Below are 24031 nucleotides of genomic sequence, written 5' to 3'. Positions count from 1 at the left end.
ATAACCGAAAGTCCTAGGATGATGATATTTGGCCAGTAGCATGCTGGGATAAAGGGCAACCAAGTTTATTCAAATGAATGATCTTAAATTATATTCAAGGTCACTGGGGTCAAATATGTTTAAAACTTTTATACAACTTCTTCTGAATAACCAAGAGGCCTAGGATAATGATATTTGGCCAATAGCATGCTGGGATAAAGGGCTATCAAGTTTGTTCAAATGAATGACCTTTACATATATTCAAGGTCACAGGGGTCAAATATGTTTAAAACCTTTAAACGACTTCTTCTAAATTAACCAAAGGCCAAGGGTGATGATATTTGGTCATTAACAGGCTGGGATAAAGGGCTACCAATTTTGTCAAAATGAATGACCTTCGCCCATATTTAAGGTCACAGTGGTCAATATATGTTTAAATCTTTAAATGACTTGTTCTGTATAACCAATAGGTCCAGGGTTATGATATTTTGCCAAAAGCATGCTAGGTTGGAAGACTTTAAACTCTGTTCAACCTAATGTCCTTGTTCGACATTCAAGGTCACAGGCGTCATATGTTTAAATCTTTTAATAGGTTCTTATGTTTAAATCTTTTAATAGGTTCTTATGAATCAAACACTGATATTCTGCCTGTAGCTGTATTTTAGTCCACTTTTAAGATTACAAGTGTGAGATTAATACCAGGTGAGCGATTCAGGCCCATTGGGCCTCTTGTTTTAAAATATAATCATTTGTAACTGGACAAGGCTCGACTATGTATGTATATTTCAAGTAAGCATCTAATATGGTGTAAAATATGTATTAAAAAGAGTCCTATATTACACATTTATAACACAAAAAGTATTCTAATGGTACCCCTCTTTTGCTTAAGAATTGTGGTAATCTATGCTGATAACGATCTCATCAAATACAGAAATATCGATTAATTTAACCAAATATGGTAAAATAACATGATATCTTTAACTGTGCTCAAGATTTTTGTTCTGATATTATTATAAAGGTGTTAATGTAGTGAATTAAAAACTCCTAAATGTATACGTTATTTTTATACAATACATCCTGTCCATTATGAGTTTGTTGATATTATAAGAATCTTGCAGAATGTTTTAAAGTTGATATGAAAGTAATATAAAAAGGCAATATGCGAAAATAATATAAAAAATAGCATAGATATTGATAATTTAAGAACTTAAATGATAAATATCTGTTATTACATTTTGCTTTGTAGAATAAGGATTTTTGAAAAGGTTCAAGTAGTCACTGTCCGATAATATAGTAAATGTAAGATAATATAAGAAACATAAAAACAAAATGATTATCATGGTAAAGATAGAAGTTTCAGTCTTTTGGAGTTGATCTTAAAAGGCAAAAGTTAAGAATATGTAAAGAATGACTTTATACAGACACAAGATTGAACATGAAAGGGTTACCTAAGTTTGAGTACAAAGAATGTGACCTTGTAAAGACAGAAGTTTGATTAAGTAAGGTGACCTTGTAAAGACAGAAGTTTGATTAAGTAAGGTGACCTTGTTAAGACAGAAGTTTGATTAAGTAAGGTGACCTTGTAAAGACAGAAGTTTGATTAAGCAGGTGACCTTGTTAAGACAGAAGTTTGATTAAGTACAGTGACCTTGTAAAGACAGAATTTTGTTTGGTTAAAAGGTGACCCTGTTAAAACAGAAGTTTGATTTAGGTAAAAGGAGACCCTGTTAAAACAGAAGTTTGATTTAGGTAAAAGGTGACCCTGTTAAAACAGAAGTTTGATTTAGTAAGGTGAACTTAATGTTAAGACAGAAGTTTGATTAAGTACGGCGACCTTGTTAAGACAGAAGTTTGATTAAGTACGGTGACCTTGCATTGTTAAGACAGAAGTTTGATTAAGTAAGGTGACCTTGTAAAGACAGAAGTTTGATTAAGTACGGTGACCTTGTCAAGACAGAAGTTTGATTAAGTACGGTGACCTTGTAAAGACAGAAGTTTGATTAGGTAAAAGGTGACCTTGTTAAGACAGAAGTTTGATTTAGTAAAAGGTGACCTCGTTAAAACAGAAATTGTTATATCTAGATAGTTACAAAGTAAAACAGTAGTTTGACATTATTTTGGTTTTATGTTACAGAGGACAACAGTCTGCTGATAGGAATGCTGGTGTTCTTTGCCCTCTTTGTCGTCCACTGTCTCCTCTGCCTTTTTGCCTACTATCACAGAGAGAAGCTGACCAAGTGGTGGAATCAACGTGCCTCTGCTCTTAAGTACAGGTCAGTGTACATGTATGATTTGTTATGTTAGATGCAAACTATAATCGGTGGTTTATGTAATCAAAATTTGGAAACTACAAGCATTGAAATTAAATATTTCAGAACTGCAACTTCCTTGGAAAAAAATCTAATATATGTAACTTGAATATCATATTTCAAAATCCTCTTTGAAAATAAAATGTTGCTTGTGTAATTACAGTGTACCATCATTGCCCAGCATCAAACTAGCATCTAGGAACAAAAGGCAACCACCCCCTCCACCACGTCCAGGGGCAGGAGGAGGGGGCGGGGCACAGGAGCCAAAACAGACAAGTGCCATGATAAGAAATGGGAATGTGTCAGTGGAAATTTCATCACCAGTCCTACAGGATAGTACCCCAAACCAATCACAGTCCTCCTCTCATACTCTGAAGATTGGCCAAAAGCCCAAACCCCTTCCAACCAGACAAGTCCCTGCTCCTAATGCAGAGATGCCGACAGAGGCAGAAAAACCAAAGTCAGCATTCTCTAAGATGATCAACCGATCAGGAGATTCTTCATTCCAGTCATTTTCAAAGTTATTGAACTTATCAAAAGACAAGGCATCACCCAATTCATCACCAAAACCGCCAGTCAAACAAATAACATCCAATCCCATGTTCCAGCCTACAGATCCCATAGTAAAGAAGGATTCTTTTAATCGGGATCGTGAAATATCAAAACCTGTTTTGATCAGCACAACAGATCGAAGGTCTAAAGCCTTTGTGAAGGACAAAAGTTCAGACAATTTGGAAGAAGATCATGGATTTTCATTTGCAGATTCTTTAATTTCACCTCCACCGCCCCCAGCTCCTCGTCAAGCTCCTGCACGCAGGAATAGGGCAGCAAGGGCCCCTCCTCGACCCACGTCACTTCCACCTCAGCCAATCAAGGAGAAACTTCGCAAAGAGGAAGAGAAACAACTTGCTAGAAAATCTGTGATTGACCCTGGAGCAAGGTCACCTCCTCGACCCCCACCCCCTAATGTGAACAACCAGTCACAGCCCTTTTCACAACAGCAGGAAATGCAAATACCACCTGTAAGTTATAATAACCAGAGTCGCAGATTGATTTTAAATCCAAACTTGCATACCAGCAGAAATGTCAGCAGTTTTGATGAGCCCAACCCATCTCCAACTCCACGAGTTTTTACAGACAAAAGTCGAAATAAGATTGACTCCAGGCCAAATGGACATTCATCTTCCAGTAAGGCAAATTCTGTGTCAATTAAAAACCCAGAAAAACATATATCTGGGGAATCTAAAGCCAATGGTAGAGTTCCTTTATCTACAAATGCTACAAAGACATCTTTTGACCTGAAAGGCAAAAATGTGTTGTCAAGTAACAACAATAACAATAAGTTGTCATCTGACACAAGGTCAAACTTAAGATCAGATACAACATCACACAAAAACAATATACCCGAGCCTTCAACAAGAGGCTTTCATCATATACCAGATAATAGATCGGGTAAGATGTCACATGACATCAAACCTAGGCAAACAGGGGATGTGTCCAAACTTAGACAAACAGGGGATGTGTCCAAACTTAGACAAACAGGGGATGTGTCTAAAGCGAGGAAGCCATTGCCCAAACCATCTACACAGTCACAAAGCCGTATACGAGAGACTGATATAATCGACGACAATGTCAATCCAGATGAGGGATCTGGATGTGTGGCTGAAATCAAGGCTATGTTTGATGAGATGGACATTGGGCGAGGTCTATCTGACAGCCCAGAAAAAGAGTCAACTCCTCCTCCTGTGTTATCTAAGGTAACCAGAAACAATTCTGGACCAGTAGACCGACCCAAGCCACCACCCAAACCGGGTCAAGGTTCAGCCAAGGTCAAACCAAGTCAAGGTTCTGCCAAGGTAAAACCAGGTTCAAAGGTCAGAAGTGTAAATGTTTAATATTTTGTGACAACTTGATTGAAGGAAAACTGCTATGAATGATGGAAGATATTTCTTCAATGTAATGTTTAAAAAGTCATTAACTTTTTGTGCATTTGTTGCTTCTTTTTTTGAGTCACTGTAAAAAGACAACCACTAACTATTACAGAGTGAATAAGCTGTCTTGATTTGATTTGCTCTGTCATATTAATATAAGGTGTATCTGTAAGACGTACTGAAGGAACCATCTCTCATGTTGTGTGGATGATATCATTGCACGGTGACATCTAGGTATCTTTCGAGAATCTTCACATAGAAATATAAGCTAATGTTATTATTTCCTAAAATGTATATTTGTAATGATATGTGGTAATTTGTCCAATATACAATCATTTATAAGAATTAACAATTACACTGAAAATAATGCCCAAAGAACAAAACAATTGAGAGGGGAGTGACCTTGATATTTAAATTTTAGATAAATATAGAACTTTGACAAAATTTTAAGAGGGATTTTTTTATTACCAACATATATCTGCATATTGTCATTTGATCGAGGTCACATAGAATTATACAAAGTCCAGTGTAAGTCAAACATATCTTTTATACAAAAATATCCAAGTTTTGGACAAAATGTAATGGAACTGGACTGGGTCTATAGTAAGCGACCAGGTAGCTCAATTGGTTCTTTTGAATGACTTAGAGTTATATATACTGATATTTTGCCTGTAGCTTATTTAATCCACATTCAAGGTTATAAGTGTGAGATTAATACCAAGCCAGAGATGCAGGCCCATTGGGCCTCTTGTTTGTAATCCTGCTGATGCAAACAAGTTGTCTGAAATATTCATGTTTTACTTAAAACCATTAAATAGTTATCACATACCAAATGTTCTGCTAACTTGTACCAATCAGGTGTTCAGTGCATGTTTACATAACATTGCACATTTTAATTATGTGAATCATGTGTTCTAGTAGAGACTTAAATTATGAACCTCCAGAGACGGTAAATGACCGCAGTGGTATTTCTATTATTGATTTACCCAAGGGCTGATCTTCTAGTCAAGTTTAAGAAACTATCAACTTTATTTTATTAAAGTTTAAATCCCCTTCCTTCAGCAGTTTGTGTTTCCAATTACATTTCATACTGCCTGTCTTACTTCTGTGCGAGATTTAATACAATAGTGATCCCCAACAAAGCATTGTTCTGTTTTTCCTTTAACCTGTAAGGCCATGTGTCGTTGATAGAACATGTTTAGTGTTGTAAATATGCTTTCTTCCAGAACACATTATGAGTGGTATATATATCTATGGACATTTACCTCATTTATTCGTTTTTTTCTACTTTAGGATATCTTACACCTTTCGTATTGAACTGTGATTATTAGAGATTTAAAAATCTCATTTTACTGAATTTTAGTTGTTGGTGTTTTTTTCAAACCAGATGGATTTGTGATTAAAGAGCTGTCTTTTTAAACTGTTTTTAACAAAAAATACAAGGATCGTTAGTGGTGCTTATGCAGATGAATTACTGGTATATTTGTTATTATCCCCCGCTTTCACCGGGTCACAGGGTTTAATGCCTGAAGGACTCTATTTTGCAGAGTTATGGCCCCTTGATTAACGAAAAACATCATTAGCTATAGTTTACGCTGAATAACTCTAGCAAATATTAGCCAAATTCCTTCAAACTTGATAACAATGTTTGTGTTCCTCTGTCTTTCCACCCATCTTGGGTGATAATTGCTGTAGATATTGTTCAGATGTTCCAACCAAATTCCGTATGCACATCCGACTCATGCCAAGTTTGCCAACAGATGTGATTTATGCATATTTATGGATAATCAATGAGGTGTAGGTTGGATTTTTTCAAGTTTCAAGCTATACATTATGTCTCAACAGCACGATGCTCGCATGTTCAAACCTAACTTCAATAATGTTAACCTACAATATGTCCTGCAAGCAGGGGATGTAATTTTCACGAATTTGCTTGTTTTTAGCTTTATTTGGGGGCATTTGAGACAAACCTTGGGAAAACCTCAAATAAAAAGTCATCTGTGATTTTGCATTCAACATTCTTCCAGCTTCTCTTTCCAGAATAATTGTCAGTATTATTTTATCACTGTATTTAATTTTAATTTTGAATTTGTGATTTACTGAAGATTCAAGAATCAGGACACAATGCTTTTTCTGAATGTAATTACTTACTGTATTTTGTTAGGTTTTGTTACAATTTTTAATTGTTTTTACATGTATATTGTATATCCTTTTGTACTTCATGTATTTATTCTTTTGTTTATACATATAGATTCTCTAAGTTTCAGTTATCAATCAGTTTAAAGAGCACTCGATATTTGAGTTTTAGTTGGGTTTTTTGGGGGGGGGGGGGGGAGAGAGAGAGTTCTATGCTCATATTGTGCAGGTAGAACTTTTTTCAACATATTAATCTCCAAAATATGAACAGGGTGCAAATTGCCTAATTGCGCAAATTATACAAGTTTCTATGGCAACTCTACAAAATCATTGCCAGATTACCTCCCTTTACAGAATTGACCATGAATAATGTCGAGCTACAAAATATCCAGTTGCACAATATTTGGATTCAGAGTGATCACTTTATTATAACAGCACTGGAATTAATATTGGATACTTACAAGACAGCATTATATATGCTGATCCATTACAGCCATGTGACGAGTTATTGTCTCCGTTCAACTGTCTTGGTAAGTATTTAGTGTTTTCTTCAACAGTGCTATTAACTTGTACTTGTTTATCAAGGCATATGGTAAATAATTTATTTAGTGATTCCGAATTTGAATTTGAAATATTGGCAGGTTTTTATCTTAATTGTTTCTAGCTTCTGTACATTTTAAATTACAAAGTTTGCTCACATTGGACACAAACGCTTTTTTCCTTTGGTTATTATTAACCGATACATATAATTATACTACACACGGTATTACTTTGGAGGTAATCTGGTAATCTGCCATTTGAACCACAAGTTCCTGTCACAAAGTACTTTAGTATCTAACATATGTATGATGCAACCTGGAGGATTCATATAATTTTGACTAGTACCTGTATTTTGAACCTTTCAGTTATGCTCCTACTTTCATAATGGCAATGTAAGTTGAAGAAAACATGAACAATAAAGTATTTCATATTAAATTTTCCTATGTATTGGTAAAAATGAGGTTTGTTGTTCAAGTGTATTTGGAAGGCAGATCCATTAACCTACAAGTAGTTTGCCAGACAGGTTTGACTTAACCCAGGGTCAGTCTGGGTCGAGTCAGCTCCATAAAAACAAACCATATATACATATAGAAGTACATCGTACTTGTTCATTGGTACTAATTGGCAACATTACTGTAATCGTAACAAACATATTACATGTATATACTCATATGGAAGAGTGTGCACATAAAGGATGTTATTCATGTGTGATTGTTACTTGTTGTTTGAAGATACATATTTTAATGTAATGTATGCACCTAAAAGTCATGTGATAATGGAAAGGTGAATGATTCCATAGCTACAAACTAAGTTATCTCCCTTGTGAATACTTAGGTTATATGTATTTAATACTAAAAGACATTGAAATTTGATAAAAAGAGAAAAAGAAAATAATTAAATTGTTATTTGAATGAAGAGCTTTAATTTCAGGACAATAATGTGTGGTTCAGATTTGAAGAAAATTAAATGGAGAAAATTTACAACATTATTTTATTTTTTTTCTCTCTGTAAAATTTAAGTGTGTGTTGTAGCATGGCCTATCTGACCTTTTAATGAGTGTGTGAAATCATAACCGATGTACATACTTATTTTATCATAATCAACTTTGCTGGAATTATTCTGTTGAGGTTTTAACTTATTCATTTTTAATATGAGACACTTGGGCTTAAAGCAGATTTTTTATTTTCCTTTAATAGACTGTATTCTTTTTGTTTTGGCAACGAGTATATTCCATTGCTATGAAAAAGTGTTATGGGTAATCTGTACTATCATTATGAGATTATTACCAAATTCAATTTTGGAAAACAGGAGCTATTCCTGTAGTCTTCATAAAGTAAACATGAATATTTTTGTAGGATGTTATCATTGTGTTGTGAAATGTAAAGTCTTCTCTTACAGCTAGCTAGAAAATCATTGTAACTTAAAACTGGAAACTTTAATTAGGACTACAATAAATATCTATTTCCTTTAAAGCCTGTGTTTGAGCAGTATCAAGTTCTCACCCCAGAAAAAAACCATGTATTTCACCTTTAGGCCAATATTCTAGAAATTGACAATGATAGCACCCAATGAAAATGGTCATGTTTACCATCTGTACACCAATTGTTGGTGTGATTCGAAATAATGACAAACTTGTTTATTAAAGGCCAAGTGTTATATGAATCCATGTTCAAAATCATCGACTGAGCCACTGGGATGGTTTGTCACCATGTATTTGATTTTCTCATTGAATTTTATTCAACCTCTACTTTTCTTGAGTTGAAATAAAAATATATTATTATAACACCAGCTGTGTTTTTGTTGTTATGATGTTCTGTTATACAGGTTGGACTGTCTACCTTCCTTTAGATCATATATAATCAAGAGTGGACCCTATTCAATTCATCTGATGATGGGCTATTCAAATCACCCTACGTCCATGGTCCGTCCTTAAACAATTCTTGTTATCGGTATTTCTAAAGAAGTACCGAAGGGATCTTTCTCAAATTTTATATGTAGGTTCCCCTTAGCTGTGCAGGGCAACTTTTGAGACTGATCGGATAAACAACATGGCCGACAGGCAGCCATCTTTGATTTTGATAGTAAAAATTTGTTATCGCTATATCTCGTGAAGTACCAGAGGGATCTTTCTCAAATTTTGTATGTAGGTTCTCCTTGGTCCCTAGCTGTGCAGGGCAACTTTCAAACTGATCGGATAAACAACATGGCCGACAGGCAGCCACTTGGATTTTGATAATGAAAGTTTGTTATCGCTATTTCTCGGGAAGAACCAGAGGGATCTTTCTCAAATTTTGTATGTAGGTTCCCCTTGTTCCCTTTTTGCCAATGGCGATTAAAGTCTTGCTCGAGCAACTAAAAGTTGTCAAAAGTGAGGTTCGGTAAACCTCTGGTCAGTTCGAATCGGCGGATAGTTCGAACACAATTTTTTTTTCAATAAAAACAATAATTTTCTAGCTAGTGATAGTTCAAACTCTGATCGACCCTATTTCGGATAGTCGGAACTTGTCAAATGAAGAAGGTAAAGTAAGATTTTTTTCGGCAAACTCCATTGAAAGCACATGGCGATCGGCCCCGGAAAAATGCATATAGTTTGATCAACAGACACGTTTAGGGTAATGGTTTGTATGTGTGAGCATTGCAGCACAGCTGTGACAGACAAACCATAAATATATGTCACAGATTTTAATCATATTTGATCAAACGCATTCTTGGGAGGCAGGGGTTCAAATTTTACAAATGGTGGGGCTGAGGGGAGGGGCCAAAAAGGGTATTTGGCTATACTGCTTTAAGCGACTTCTTCTCTGGAACTAAGAGATGGATATCAACCATATTTGACTTCCATTCACATATGGTTGATATCCATCTCTAGTTCCAGAAAAGAAGTCGCTTAAAGCAGTATAGCCAAATTGACCCCTTTTTGCCCTGCCCCTCAGCCCCAACATTTGTACAATTTTGAATCCCCATCACCTAGGGATGCTTCCAGTCAAACATGGTTGATATCCACCTCTTAGTTCCAGAAAAGAAGTCGGTTAAAGCAGTATAGCCAAATTGTCCCCTTTTGGCCCGCCCTTCAGACCCCTGGGGGGTCAGCCCCACCATTTGTACGATTTTGAATCCCCACCACCTAGGGGTGCTTCCAGGCAAATATGGTTGATATCCACTTCTTGGATCCAGAGAAGAAGTCGCTAAAAGCAATATAGCCAAATTGCCCCCTTTTGGCCCGCCCTTCAGACCCCTGGGGGGTCAGCCCCACCATTTGTACAATTTTGAATCCCCACCACCTAGGGGTGCTTCCAGTCAAATTTATTTTAATTCCAATCAGTGGTTAAGAAGAAGTCGTTTAAAGAAATTGTTGACGTCCGGACGGATGGCATCAGCTCACCTTGGTCCTTCGGACCTGGTGAGCTAATAAAAGGGTGGTATTTACATGACGTCTTTGCAAAGATTTAAAATGCAGACGTGAAGAAGTGAGTTTTGATGTCCCTCTTGAACTTGGCCAGGGTATTTGACTTTCTAATAGCATATGGTAAGCTATTCCACAACGTAGCCGAAACCCTCCCAAAGCATCTGTTTCTGTAGGTCACGGTACGAGATTTTGGGACACAACAAAGATTCTGACTCTGACCGCAGTGATCGTGACGGCTGATACAGGGTAGCAAGCTCCTGTAGGTACTGAGGAGCTGTTCCATTTAGTGCCTTGTATGTGTACACCAGAATTTTGTACTGCGACCTGTATCGTACAGGTAACCAGTGCAACTAATAAAGCACAGGTGTGATGTGCTCTCTCTTTCGAGTAATTAGCCGTGCTGCAGTGTTCTGGACACTCTGCAGACAACTAGTTAGTTTGTCAGATATACCACAGAGCAGAGCGTTACCATAATCCAACCGAGAGGTAACAAGTGAATGCACCAAAATCTTGCATGCATCTGTAGTTAAAAACTGCCGAATACAGCCGATGTTCCTGATTTGGTAGTAACAGGATTTGGCAATAGCGTTCACTTGTTTCATACACATCAGTACTAAGTTTAGATCAAAAGTTACCTCAAGGTGCATTTACTGTTAACATGACTTGATCAAACAAATTAGAGGAAAGAAGAGAAAAGATCAAACTGACAAAGAACTAATGGAGATGGTACAATGGTGGGCGCCAAGATCCCTCTAGGATCTCTTGTTTATTATGTTCTCTAGGATCTCTTGTTTATTATGTTTGTAAGTTTTGTTTGAATTGAAGTTTTGTTTTAAATTACACTTAATTCCAACCGTTATGTTTGATTAACCTTTTATTGATCACTCTTGTTGGCCTGGATGGTAATGTGGGAGAGGACGGGAACCCAAAAAACACATGGTTTGACAGGAGACCCTTTACCCTTTCACTTTCAACCAGGGTACCAAACCCTAGCTGTCATTGTTATCCCTTGTCACTCCATCACCTGAAGTTTCCAAGGTTTTATCCAACCAGCTGTTCACCTGTTTAAATCCATATTAGCAGCATTATCAATAATAACACTTGCAGTATTTGTGCAGTCTCCTGAGATCTACTCTCTATAATATTCCTGACCGTCACAGCTGCAGAGTCTATTCTTGACCTCATGCTTTCTGCAGATTGTCATTATTAAAACAATTTTGAACCAGTGAAAATGGACGTTCAGATCATTGTTTGGAAAACTTGATAAACTGTCAAAATGTGGAACTTTTCAACTAGAGGAGTGAAGTTTAGAAAAGGTTTAACAACAATACATTTTGCTCAGAATATCAGCTGGTACAGTCCCAGTGTATAAAACTCTATGCATCAAATCAATACAACAAACTAGAGAATTACAGATAAAACAACTTTAATATTGCTAGGTTGAAGCCAGTTCAGCCTTTATCCTTGTCACTGCCACACTCAGCTGGTCAGCAGGAATGACCAATACTGTCCGTAAGGCCTCCATAGGGTTGTCAGAGTCCCACTGTCCGTCCACCACTGTGTCTCGATCATCCTTCACAGAGTACGTAAAACTCAGCTCACTCACCTGTTTAAAACAAAGTGTTTGAAAATACAACTGTATATGAAAGTCAAACTAAGATATCATAAGGTAATAATATACAACATTTGATATAGCGCCCTATCTAGCTAACATAAGCCACTCTAAAGCCCTTTACAGTACATAGATATACAATTAATACAATTAGCATATTCATTAATCAATTCATTTTGAAGGTGAGCTCATTTTGCCCATTTTGATTAACCATACTTGAGTACCCTAGAGGTTTTGATTCCAGCCTATATGGGGTTGGGGAAGAAAATTGTTGAAATTTAGCAAAGGTGGGGTCAACATTTGGCCCCCAATTTGATTTCTTTTATTCTTTTGCCATATGTAGATGCATAATAGAATGATCAAGAAGAGGCCCAATGGGCCTGAATCGCTCACCTGGTATTAATCTCACACTTGTAATCTTAAAAGTGGACTAAAATACAGCTAAAGGCAGAATATCAATGTTTGATTCATAAGAACCTATTAAAAGATTTAAGTATATGACGCCTGTGACCTTGAATGTCAAACAAGGACATTAGGTTGAACAGCGTCCTAGTTTAAAGTCTTCCATCCCGGCATGCTTTTGGCAAAATATCATTACCCTGGACCTTTTGGTTATACAGAACAAGTCATTTAAAGATTTAAACATATATTGACCACTGTGACCTTGAATATGGGTGAAGGTCATTCATTTTGACAAAATTGGTAGCCCTTCATCCCAGCCTGTTAATGACCAAATATCATCACCCTTGGCCTTTGGCTAATTGAGAAGAAGCCGTTTGAAGGTTTTAAACATATTTGACCCCTGTGACCTTGAGTATATGTTTGAACAAACTTGATAGCTCTTTATACTAGTATGCTACTGGCCAAATATCATTATCCTAGGCCTCTTGGTTTTTCAGAAGAAGTTGTATAAAAGTTTTAAACATATCTGACCCCAGTGACCTTGAAAATAAGTAAAGGTCATTCATTTGAACAAACTTGGTAACACTTCATCCTTCGGGCCAGGTGAGCTAAAAATGACACAGGCAAACATTATTTTGAAAATGAATTCTGAGTCCTACAGTATTTACTAGCTCACCTGCCTGAAGGGCAAGTGAGCTTATGTTATGGTGCGGGGTCCGTCGTCCGTCCGGCGTCAACTTTTTGCTTTAAACAACTTCTTCTCAATAACCAAATGGCCCAGGGTACTGATATTGGGCCTGTAGCATGCTGGGATGAAGGGCTCCCAAGTTTGTTCAAATGAATGACCTTGGCCAACTTTCAAGGTCATTGGGGTCAGATGTCTGTAAAATCTTCAAACAACTTCTTCTCAATAACCAAATGGCCCAGGGAACTGATATTGGGCCTGTAGCATACTGGGATGAAGGGCTACCAAGTTTTTTCAATGAATGACCTAGGCCCACTTTCAAGGTCACTGGTGTCAGATGGCTTTAAAATCTTTAAACAACTTCTTCTCAATAACCAAATGGCCCAGGGTACTGATATTGGGCCTGTAGTCTGCTGGGATGAAGGGCTACCAAGTTTTTTCAATGAATGACCTTGTCGCACTTTCAAGGTCCCTGGTGTCAGATGTCTTTAAAATCTTCAACCAACTTCTTCTCACTAACAAAAGGGCCCAGGGTACTGATATTGGGCCTGTAGCATGCTGGGATGAAGGACTATCAAGTTTATTCAAATGAATGACCTTGACCATCTTTCGAGGTCACAGGGGTCAAATGTAAAATCTTCAAGCGATTTCTTCTCAATAACCAAAAGGCCTAGGAAGATGATATTTGGCCAGTAGCATACTGGTATCAAGGGCTACCAAGTTTGTTTGAATAAATGACCTTGACCCACTTTCAAGGTCACAGGGGTCAAATATGTTAAAATCTTCAAACAACTTCTTCTCAATAACCAAATGGCCCAGGGTACTGATATTGGGCCTGTAGCATGCTGGGATGAAGGGCTACCAAGTTTTTTCAATGAATGACCTTGACCCACTTTCAAGGTCACAGGGGTCAAATATGTTAAAATCTTCAAACAACTTCTTCTCAATAACCAAATGGCCCAGGGTACTGATATTGGGCCTGTAGCATGCTGGGATGAAGGACTATCAAGTTTATTCAAATGAATGACCTTGACCATCTTTCGAGGTCACAGGGGTCAAATGTAAAATCTTCAAGCGACTTCTTCTCAATAACCAAAAGGCCCAGTGTACTGATATTGGGCCTGTAGCATGCTGGGATGAAGGGCTCCCAAGTTTGTTAAAATGAATGACCTTGACCCACTTTTAAGGTCACTGGGGTCAGATGTCTTAAAAATCCTCAAACAACTTTTTCTCAATATCCAAAAGGCCCAGGGTACTGATATTGGGCCTGTAGCATGCTGGGATGAAGGGCTCCCAAGTTTGTTCAAATGAATGACCTTGACCAACTTTCAAGGTCATTGGGGTCAGATGTCTGTAAAATCTTCAAACAACTTCTTCTCAATAACCAAATGGCCCAGGGTACTGATATTGGGCCTGTAGTCTGCTGGGATGAAGGGCTACCAAGTTTTTTCAATGAATGACCTTGTCGCACTTTCAAGGTCCCTGGTGTCAGATGTCTTTAAAATCTTCAAACAACTTCTTCTCAATACCCAAATGGCCCAGGGTACTAATATTGAGCCTGTAGCATACTGGGATGAAGGGCTACCAAGTTTTTTCAATGAATGACCTTGACCCACTTTTAAGGTCACTGGGGTCAGATGTCTTAAAAATCCTCAAACAACTTTTTCTCAATAACCAAAAGGCCCAGGGTACTGATATTGGGCCTGTAGCATGCTGGGATAAAGGGCTACCAAGTTTGTTCAAATAAATGACCTTGACCAACTTTCAAGGTCACAGGGGTTGAAATATGTTAAAATCTTCAAGCGACTTCTTTTCAATAAGCAAAAGGGCCAGGGCACTGAAATTGGGCCTGTGGCATGCTGGGATGAAGGACTACCATGTAAGTTCAAATGAATGACCTTGATCCACTTTCAACCTAATGTCCTTGTTCAACAATCAAGGTCAGAGTCGTCATATGTTTAAATCTTTTAATAGGTTCTTATGAAATCTTAAGATTACAAGTGTTAGATTAATAACGGGTGAGCGATGCAGGCCCATTGGGCCTCTTGTTTTTATTGAAAATGGTTCAGCGGTTATGGAGAAATCAAATATATATGTTAATTGTTTAGGAATGGTGACGGACAAAAGGCAATGGCAATAGGTCAACTGAGACTGTCTCCAGTGACCTAAGATCGATCAGACTAAAATTAAACAATTAGGAACTCAATTTGGTCATGCATCAAACTGGAAAAAATTTCAGTTAGTTATACTAAGTATGTTTTATCACAATCCTTAATTCCTTCCAAACAATTCTGGAATATATCTGACAGTTAATTGGATCACAAAAGTCTCAATATATATTTGAATGTTTCCAAACATTGAACTTTAGAAAGGAACATTGGGCAAATTACATCGAAATCTAATTCATGAAATAATTTTGACTGCTCACCTCGTGTAGAAGTTCCTCCTCCGAGTTCGAGAAGAAGATGGGTTCCTCCTTCTGTTTGCTGGCACTCTTCATACGATAGGTCTTACTTATCATAACATATCTAGCAAAGGAGTACTTCATCTGTTTCCTCTGGCATTTCTCCATGTCTTTTCTGAAAATATATAATCATCTACCATTTAACATTTCCCATCAAAACATTTCACTGCTAACACATTTACAGGTGAAAGTTCTTTTAAGAATTATTATAAGGCTCTTAACAAAATGAAATAGTGATGTTAAGAGTTAGCCCATGATCATGTTTTCCAAATACAAGTTAGATTTTAGGGGTTATATATGTCACTGAACATCACTCTGGAGTACATTTGTTTCAAGTGAATTTAACAAATACAATAAAATGGCATGCTAATGTCTCTCAGGGGAGACAGAGATGTGAGAACTTGTATTTAAGTAAACTTAATCAGGTTAATCAACTTAATAAGGCTCCTTACTAAATCAACTAGTCTTACAATGGTATAAGAAATAAGAAAGTTCCTGACTTACATCAATGAATCATACATAGGTACAGAGATCTGTGGGGGGATGTTGAGGTACCGCTCGCTGAGCAGGAGACCCATGTGTTGATCAGGATTGTGTAGCATGTCGGAAAGACGAGACATTTTATCCTTGGCGCAGGCTTTACAATTGTCCAACAGAAGGGAGCGTACTTGTTGTACACACTCAAGGTCCTACAACCAATGAATGTACACAACTTAAGCTGGAGAAATGGTTATGTTTAATACTGTCCTAGAGATAATTAATGATAGTGATATTTCTGTCGAACTGCTTAGCACTATAGGGAGGCTTTAAAGTAAATGATTAAGCAAACAGATACAACTCAAGATTTTAATGAAATTTTGTATACTTCAGTTTCAGATTCTGATGTATTAATAATTTTTCCAATATCTGACCTTCTTTTCTGTAATATTCACAACAGACATCATTCCAAACACAGCATCATTGTCATCTTCATCCATTCCATCATCATCATCGTCATCAGGAACATCCATTTGCTGAAGAAAGAAAAAAAGAAAACCGTAATCAATACAAAACTGCACCTCCTTAGAAGTAGGCTGATTAACACCATTCACAATAAACAAGACGACGGAGGACGGAAAGTGATCGGAATAGGTCAGGTGACCTAAAAATAGCACCCTATCAGTGAACTGTTCTGGATTATGAGAGCATTATTCAGATCAGAATTGGTTAAATTTTGAAAGTTAAAAATGTCACAACCACTGGTTCAAAAAATAACAACAACTAGTATTAACGGGCCATAAGAACTATATATACTTGCATAAAGTTTTGTCAGATGGAAAGTAAATGAAAGTAGAAAATGACTCAGCATCAAAACTTGTTAATTAAAGGAACAAGCAATGTGTTCATGTCCCTGTATATACATATATAGATATGTGTGTGTGGACTTTTGATATAATTATATGGTAAGAAAAGTATTCAGATGTGTATGGTGTGAGACAGTGGCTTAGTGTAGTGTCCCAGCCCTCTTCTTTTGATGTGCGGGAAGTATCTGCAATACTTTATCATACAGATATTTCAGAGCCTGTCACCAAGAAGAAGTAAACCTTAGCTTATAACATGAACTGACCTTGATCACACATCCAATGAAGTTCTGAGATACGAGGGTGTTGGTTAGCTCAGAGAGGTTGACATTGGCTTTCAAGAACACCTGTTAAAAAAAATAGAACAAATTGTATCTCCAAAATCATGTTGCTCCTCATTAAATTTTACATCAGTTAATATGCAAGAAAATGCAAAGAAGGAGCATCATATTTGTTTCATCTTATTTGACCTCCAAGTAGTTAATTCTAATCATACTTAATTTCATATATTCATTTTCATATCTCCAATAGTTTGAAATTTACAGTCCATACAAAATGTCACTGAAAATTTGTACTTATTTTATAATAGAGGCAAAGGTCACAATAACCTAGCAATGTACATGTACTCCATGTGGGAGGTTTAATTATACTTCAAGTTTCATCAAGAAAATTTCACTGCAATTTTGTTCCTGTTTGACATTTGACCTGAAGTGAATTAAATACAGTAAATACATTTCTCTAATTTCCCTGTGTGTAAGATAGAGCTGTCCAGGGTAAGAAAGGGGTGTTGGAAATTTCTATCATACACCCCATTTCACGTGACGTAACGTCACAATGGCTCAACAATGACGTGACATCACAAATTTGGGACTCTCCAATGTGGAAAAGGCGACGTGATGAAATTAAAACCTTTTACGATATACTTTACTATACACGTTAGAAAGATGAGATTAACTGTTATGTGCAAACATTGTTTGCAGATATGGGATATGCTAAATCTGGCTCGCTAATTCGTTTTCGTCTAAAAAGTTCAGGGGAAAATTGATATTTTCAAAATGGTGGCCAGTCCAAACGCATTTTCATGGTTTCGGAGCAGTGGTTGGGATGAGAGAAAAATACTCTACCATGCCCAAGGGTGTAGGATACGGAAATTCCACCTGAGGGGTTTTCAAGTTTAGTAAAACCCGAGGCTTGAAAGAGTATTATAATCTTCTGTATGTGATCAAGATATCTTCAAAAGCTTACAGCCGACAAGTTATTAAAGCAAAAAGAACTTTTAATACAATTATGTCTCCTTTTCATTTGAATCAATTTTGTCCTTTTTTTTCAAATACTTCATAAACATATCAAGCGAGTCTCCTTATGGAAAATAACGATCTGATTTGGCTGATATATATTCATAAAAATGAATAATTTTAAGATAATATATTCATAAAAATGAATAATTTTAAGATAATTATCGGGATTTCTTCCTGTCTGACCAATGTTTTATCAAGGATTTCCCTCCTACAATGCATGCGCATAGCAGGCCATTTCATTGTAAACAAAATGACTAGCCGTGAGAAGTGATGGTGAGTGAAACTGGTTCTGCGTGAGCTATGAAGCGAGAAGTTACCAAAAGGTCAAAAGATAGCGCAAGGATTACGTTACGGAATCATTATTGCAGGTGGGAAGCATTCAAAGGAGAAAATAACTGCCCTAGCAGTTAGTACGGTGCATGTATTCTTCCGGATAGCCGGTTAAGCTGAAATGGAATCGACAGAAATGCTGTTTATGTTATGTATAAATATTTAAAACTATTAACCTCGCTAGTATCTTTGTCTAAGTTGGAACACAGATGAACTTATTTTGTTATGTTAATGGGCATGTATCTGAGAGAGTTTACTTTGTGTTTCTATATACAGTAGTTTATGTGAAAGGAAGGGATAGCAACTGGTTAGTTTGATTTTGCTATGAGGCCCTCCAAGGGATAACTGCTAACTGTTGTGTTGGCCACGGCGTATTCTGTTCTCTCCTCTGTCGATCCTCAGGGTCAAATGAGATACGTGCGCTATTACATTTACATAATTTAAAATATTCCTGGGTTCAGTAAAATGGTATGATTTACTTATATTGCTGAAATAAACTTTTTTTTTTATTTACATACAAGATTTCGATATGTCAAAATGACGGTTCGGGATGAACAATTGAAGGAAAATCTACTTATAGGATTGCATAAAAATATTTTTTTAAATCGTAATGTTTCAACTTAGAATGCATGATGATGCAACAATTTTTTTTCTATAAATAATAAATTTTCAAATTCAGATAGAATCAGATATGCATTTAAAAATTAAAACGGGGAAAAAAGTGATTTGTTTACGTTGTATAAATGATGCGTGATGCCGATAACTACGGCTTCAGTTTTGGACAAAAAGAACTGATTAAAGAAAAGTTGTCTCAACATAATAGAGGGTCCATTTACAAGTATGCTTTATCCTATGTAAAGTACTAAAAACATATAATAATCAAGTATCTCAACACGTTCCATATATATCCAACACATATTCTACATGTACACGTAGTGGTTTTGTCAAATGTTTATTGTGTTTGATGGTTATAGGGCCTTTGCAACCAGCCAATACCTTTTCAACTCCCTGGGGAGCATACACCCGAGGCTGCCATTTCGGCGCTCACAGCTAGCATTTGACAATTCTAGCACTGCCCAACCACATACTCATTTACAGCTGAGTAGACTGGAACAAGCGGAGTAAAGTATCTTGCTCAAAGATACAACACAGTGCTGTGCCGTGACTCGAACCTGCAACCCTTCTGTCACGAGCCCGGCATCCTACCACTAGACTAGTTACCGTGCCTCTGTTCACAAACCTTTCTCTTTTTTATACTAGCCCCGTACCCATTTGTACCGGTCACATTACGGTAATAGATATTTCCTGGTGTCTATAAATAATCATATTCCTTGGTTTCATTTTCCCTTTGGAAACATTGCATCTTGGTCAGACAACCTGTGTTTACTGCCTCGTTTTAATTAGCCAAATGACGTTATTGGCGCTATTTTTAACTAGTGTTGGGAATCGGATCAGATATTATAATCGATTATCGGAAGACTTGTCATGAACGATTAATCGATTATAATCGGAATTTCAAAACTTTGGTAAATATATTGTGTAGTGTATAGAAACTACAATATACAGCTATCTTTACCTAATAACGAGAGTACTTCCGGCCTTAATATACATGCCATTACTTTCCAGTGCAAAATAGTGAGATCAGTGAATTTTTTAGTGAGATTTGGTAAAAAAACAAGATGCCCAAGAGGGCCTGTATCGCTCACCTGAATATTTAAGCAGTCATAGCAAAATATTCTCATTAAATATTATATTGCACTAAAAATATTTCCCTCGCAAACTTTGTTGGCTCCATCTTTTGAAACTACCAGCAAAATATTATTATAAGATTCTATGCTTTTTGATTCTTCTTCAGAAGTTGCTTGACATATTTTTCCCTGTGACCTTGTAAGTAAGTCAATGTCATTTTCCTTCTCAAATTGGTTAGCTCTATTCCAAAATGCTACCAGCCAAATCTTATGAATCCATTCCTTTTCGTTCTTAAGAACAAATCCTTTAAAATGTTGATGACCTCTGTGACCTCTAAAGTAGGTCAAGGTCATTTTCATTCACAAACTTTGTTCGGCTCCTTCCCAGGAAATAACTAGCCAAATAGTAAGGTTCTATACCTTCCAGTTCTTCAGAAGAAGTCGTTTTAAGTGTTTGACATATCTGCCTAATGTGACCTTAAAAGTAGGTCAAGGTCATTTTCATTCTCAAACTTTGTTGGGCTCCCAGAAAGCTACGTATACAAGCCAACTATTTAGGTTCTATAACTTTCAGTTCTTCAGAAGAAGTCGTTTTAAGCATTAGACATATCCGACTCCTTTGACCTTGAAAGTAGGTCAAGGTCATTTTCGTTTTCAAACTTTGTCGGGCTCTAACCCAGGAAGCCACCAGCCAAATATAAAGATTCTATACCTTCAGTTTTTCAGAAGAAATTGTTTTGAAGTGATTGACACATTTGACCCCTGTGACCTTGAAAGAAGATCAATGTCATTTTCATCCTCAGACTTTGCCGGGCTCTATCCCAGGAAGCCATCAATCAAATATAAAGATGCTATACCATTCAGTTCTTCAGAAGAAGTCGTTTGAAGCATTTGACATATTTGACTGCTGTGACCTTGAAAATAGGTCAAACTAATTTTCATTCTCAAACTTTGTTGAGCTCGATCTGTAATTGCTTAACAGTTCACACATCGGTGAGCATGACAGCAAGCGCGCCATTCGCCATGAAATCGGCTGGCCATTCACACCTACATGTAGGCTATGCTGCTTATTGGCCTGGCCTGTAATTTAAGTGGCTAGCCTATGATTTTAGACCTCTTAGTTACCAAGGTCAGCGTGAATCCATGTACCTATCGTTTATTTATTAAGATTTACCAAACTTTGTTTCTTGTCGTGAGACCGATTGAAAATTAATGAGAAATGTGCCTACACCCGACGCTTCAAAAAACACGCTGGCGAGGAAAAAACTTTGGATACATTGCAGTTTTAAATAAATTTAGCATATTTAAGCAGTTTTCGATTGTTTGATTATTAGAGATTGTAATTGAGTGCTTACTTTTTCACCAATATCGAGTGACTTTCGACTTTTTCCGATTATCGGAACACCCCTACATTGTATTTTCAACAGGGCTTTCCTGAACACTTCAAGTGGTCAAACTGGACATTTGGAACGGACTATGAATATGGAGATAGCAACGTAACATAAGTGGAAGTGCATACAACACATATATTTATTAAAAACAATAGGCCTAGAGGGCCTGCATTGCTCACCTAAATATTTAAGCAGTCATAGCAAAATATTCTCATTAAATACTATCCTGTACTACAAATATTTCACTCACAAACTTTGTCGGCTCCATCTGTTGAAACTACCAGCCAAATATCATAATAATTATGATTCTATGCTTTTTGATTCTTCTTCAGAAATTGTTTGACATATTTGACCCCTGTGACCTTATAAGGAGATCTAGGTTATTTTCATTTTCAAACTTTGTCAGGCGCCATCCCAGGAAGCTAAATATTATAAAACTATGCTTCAAAATTGTTCATCAAAAGTCGTTTAATTGTTTGACATATTTGACCCCTGTAACCTTGTAAGTAGGTCAAGTTCATTTTCTTTTTTTACACTTTGTCTGGCTCTATCATAGGATCAACCAGCCAAATATGAAGATTCTACACCTTTCAGTTCTTCCGAAGAAGTCATTTGAAGTGTTTGACACATTTGATCCCCAAGACCTTGAAAGTAAACCTTGAAAGTAGGTCAAAGTCATTATCATTCTCAAACTTTTTGTGGCTCTATCCCAGGAAGCAACCAGCCAAATATGAAAATTATGTACCTTTTAGTTCTTAAGAAGAAGTCTTTTGAAGCGTTTCACATATTTGACCCCCCCCCTCCCCCCGCGACATTGAAAGTAGGCCAGGGGCATTTTCTTTTTTTAAACTTAGACAAGCTCTATCCCAGAAAGCCACCAGCCAAAGCTAAGGATTCTATACCCTTTTGTTCCTAAGAAAAAGTCTTTTGAAGCGTTTCACATATTTGACCCCCCCCCCCTCCCCCCGCGACATTGGAAGCAGGCCAGGGTCATTTTCTTTTTTTAAACTTAGTCAAGCTCTATCCCAGAAAGCCACCAGCCAAAGATAAGGATTCTATACCCTTTTGTTCTTAAGAAGAAGTCTTTTGAAGCGTTTCACATATTTGACTGCTGTGACCTTGAAATTACGTCAAGGTCATTTTCATTCTCAAACTTTGTCAGGCTCCTACCAACAAAGCTTTCAGCCAAATATCATGACTCTAGGCCAGTTCGTTCTCCAGGTGAAGTTGATTAAAAGAAAAGTTGACGGACGACGGACGGATGCCGTACGGATGACAGAAGCCGCACTATGACAAAAGCTCACTTGCACTTCGGGCAGGTGAGCTAAAAATATGGCGCTTCACGTGATGTCCCTTTTACCTAACCATCATTAATTTTAATATTGGCATATTGTCTTGCGAAATGCTAAACAATTAACACAATTATTTTATTATGCAGAGATAAAATGATTTACACCCTTAGAATGTATACTTTACCTGTTGTAAAAGAGTTTTTACTCCATGAAAATCACTATCATCTAGCATACGAGCCTCGAATTCAACCTGCACTTCCTACAAAAAAATAAGTGCAATTATAATTAATAGCATTGGATACCTTAACTGGCTTGGTAAAATAATAGTGATCTACCAAAAATAAATTTCATTGGATTAATGATTAAGTTGTGCGTGTCCTTTAAAGATATATATCGCTGACCATAATTTAAACAGACTGATCTTTGGAATCTGTCAACAACTGTAGGTCCACAGGTACTAGCCTTGTCTGTCAATACACCTACATGTATATAATATAATCTTATAATAAGAATTATATTATTGACAGACAAAGCTAGTACCTATGGTAGGTCTAGGAACACCCTTAGCTCACTAAACTTAACCTGTAACAAGAGGCCCAGAGGGCCTGTATCGCTCACCTGAATATGTAAGTAGTCATAGCAAAATATTCTAATTAAATATTGTACTGTAATACAAATATTTCACTCACAAACTTTGTCGACTCCATCAGTTGAAATTACCAGTCAAATATTATTATATGATTCTATGCTTTTTGGTTCTTCTTCAGAAGTTACTTGAAGTGTTTGACATATTTTCCCCTGTGACCTTGTAAGAAGGTCAAGGTCATTTTCCTTCTCAAACTTTGTTGGCTCTATCTTAAGAAGCTACCAGCAAAATCTTATGAATCCATTCCTTTTGGTTCTTCAGAACAAATCGTTTAGTTCAGTTCTTCCGAAGAAGACATTTGACCGCTGTGACCTTGAAAAAAGGTCTAGGTAATTTTCACTCGCAAACTTTGCCAGGATCCACCACAAGAAGCTACCAGCCAAATATAAAGATTATATACCTTTTACTTCTTAAGAAGAAGTCGTTTGAAGAGTTTGACATATTTTACCTGTGACCTTGAAAGAAGGTCAAGGTTATTTTCATTTGCAAACTTAGTCTGGCTTTATCCCAGAAAGTAAGCAGCCAAATATTTGAAGCATTTGACACATTTAACCCCCCCCCCCCCCCCCCCCCCCCCCCCCC

General features: G+C 36.9%; 2 protein-coding genes across 3 annotated transcripts in view; one reads left to right on the top strand and one right to left on the bottom strand.

The window, feature by feature from the left end:
- Positions 1–8683, top strand: part of LOC110466295 (disintegrin and metalloproteinase domain-containing protein 12-like) — a 74248-nt gene extending 65565 nt beyond the window's left edge. For both annotated transcript variants that reach the window (XM_021522703.1, XM_021522702.1), the window contains 2 exons: positions 2114–2252; positions 2452–8683. In XM_021522703.1, coding sequence (XP_021378378.1) covers positions 2114–2252; positions 2452–4183 — 1871 coding nt within the window. In that variant the 3' untranslated portion in view covers positions 4184–8683. The remainder of the gene's footprint in view (positions 1–2113; positions 2253–2451) is intronic.
- A 3027-nt stretch (positions 8684–11710) lies between these two features.
- The window catches only part of LOC110466294 (protein BCCIP homolog), a 14319-nt gene continuing 1998 nt past the window's right edge, over positions 11711–24031 (bottom strand). Inside the window, exons 2-7 of the mRNA XM_021522700.1 lie at positions 22988–23062; positions 17071–17151; positions 16376–16477; positions 15969–16153; positions 15429–15579; positions 11711–11907 (exon numbers count right to left, since the gene is read on the bottom strand). Of these exons, the coding sequence (XP_021378375.1) occupies positions 11737–11907; positions 15429–15579; positions 15969–16153; positions 16376–16477; positions 17071–17151; positions 22988–23062 (765 nt within the window). The 3' untranslated portion in view covers positions 11711–11736. The remainder of the gene's footprint in view (positions 11908–15428; positions 15580–15968; positions 16154–16375; positions 16478–17070; positions 17152–22987; positions 23063–24031) is intronic.

The sequence above is a fragment of the Mizuhopecten yessoensis genome, unplaced genomic scaffold (genome assembly GCF_002113885.1).
Source record: "Mizuhopecten yessoensis strain PY_sf001 unplaced genomic scaffold, ASM211388v2 scaffold11129, whole genome shotgun sequence".
Lineage (NCBI taxonomy): Eukaryota > Metazoa > Mollusca > Bivalvia > Pectinida > Pectinidae > Mizuhopecten > Mizuhopecten yessoensis.
Note: the sequence above shows the minus strand (reverse complement) of the source record. Positions and strands in the feature narration are given on the sequence as shown.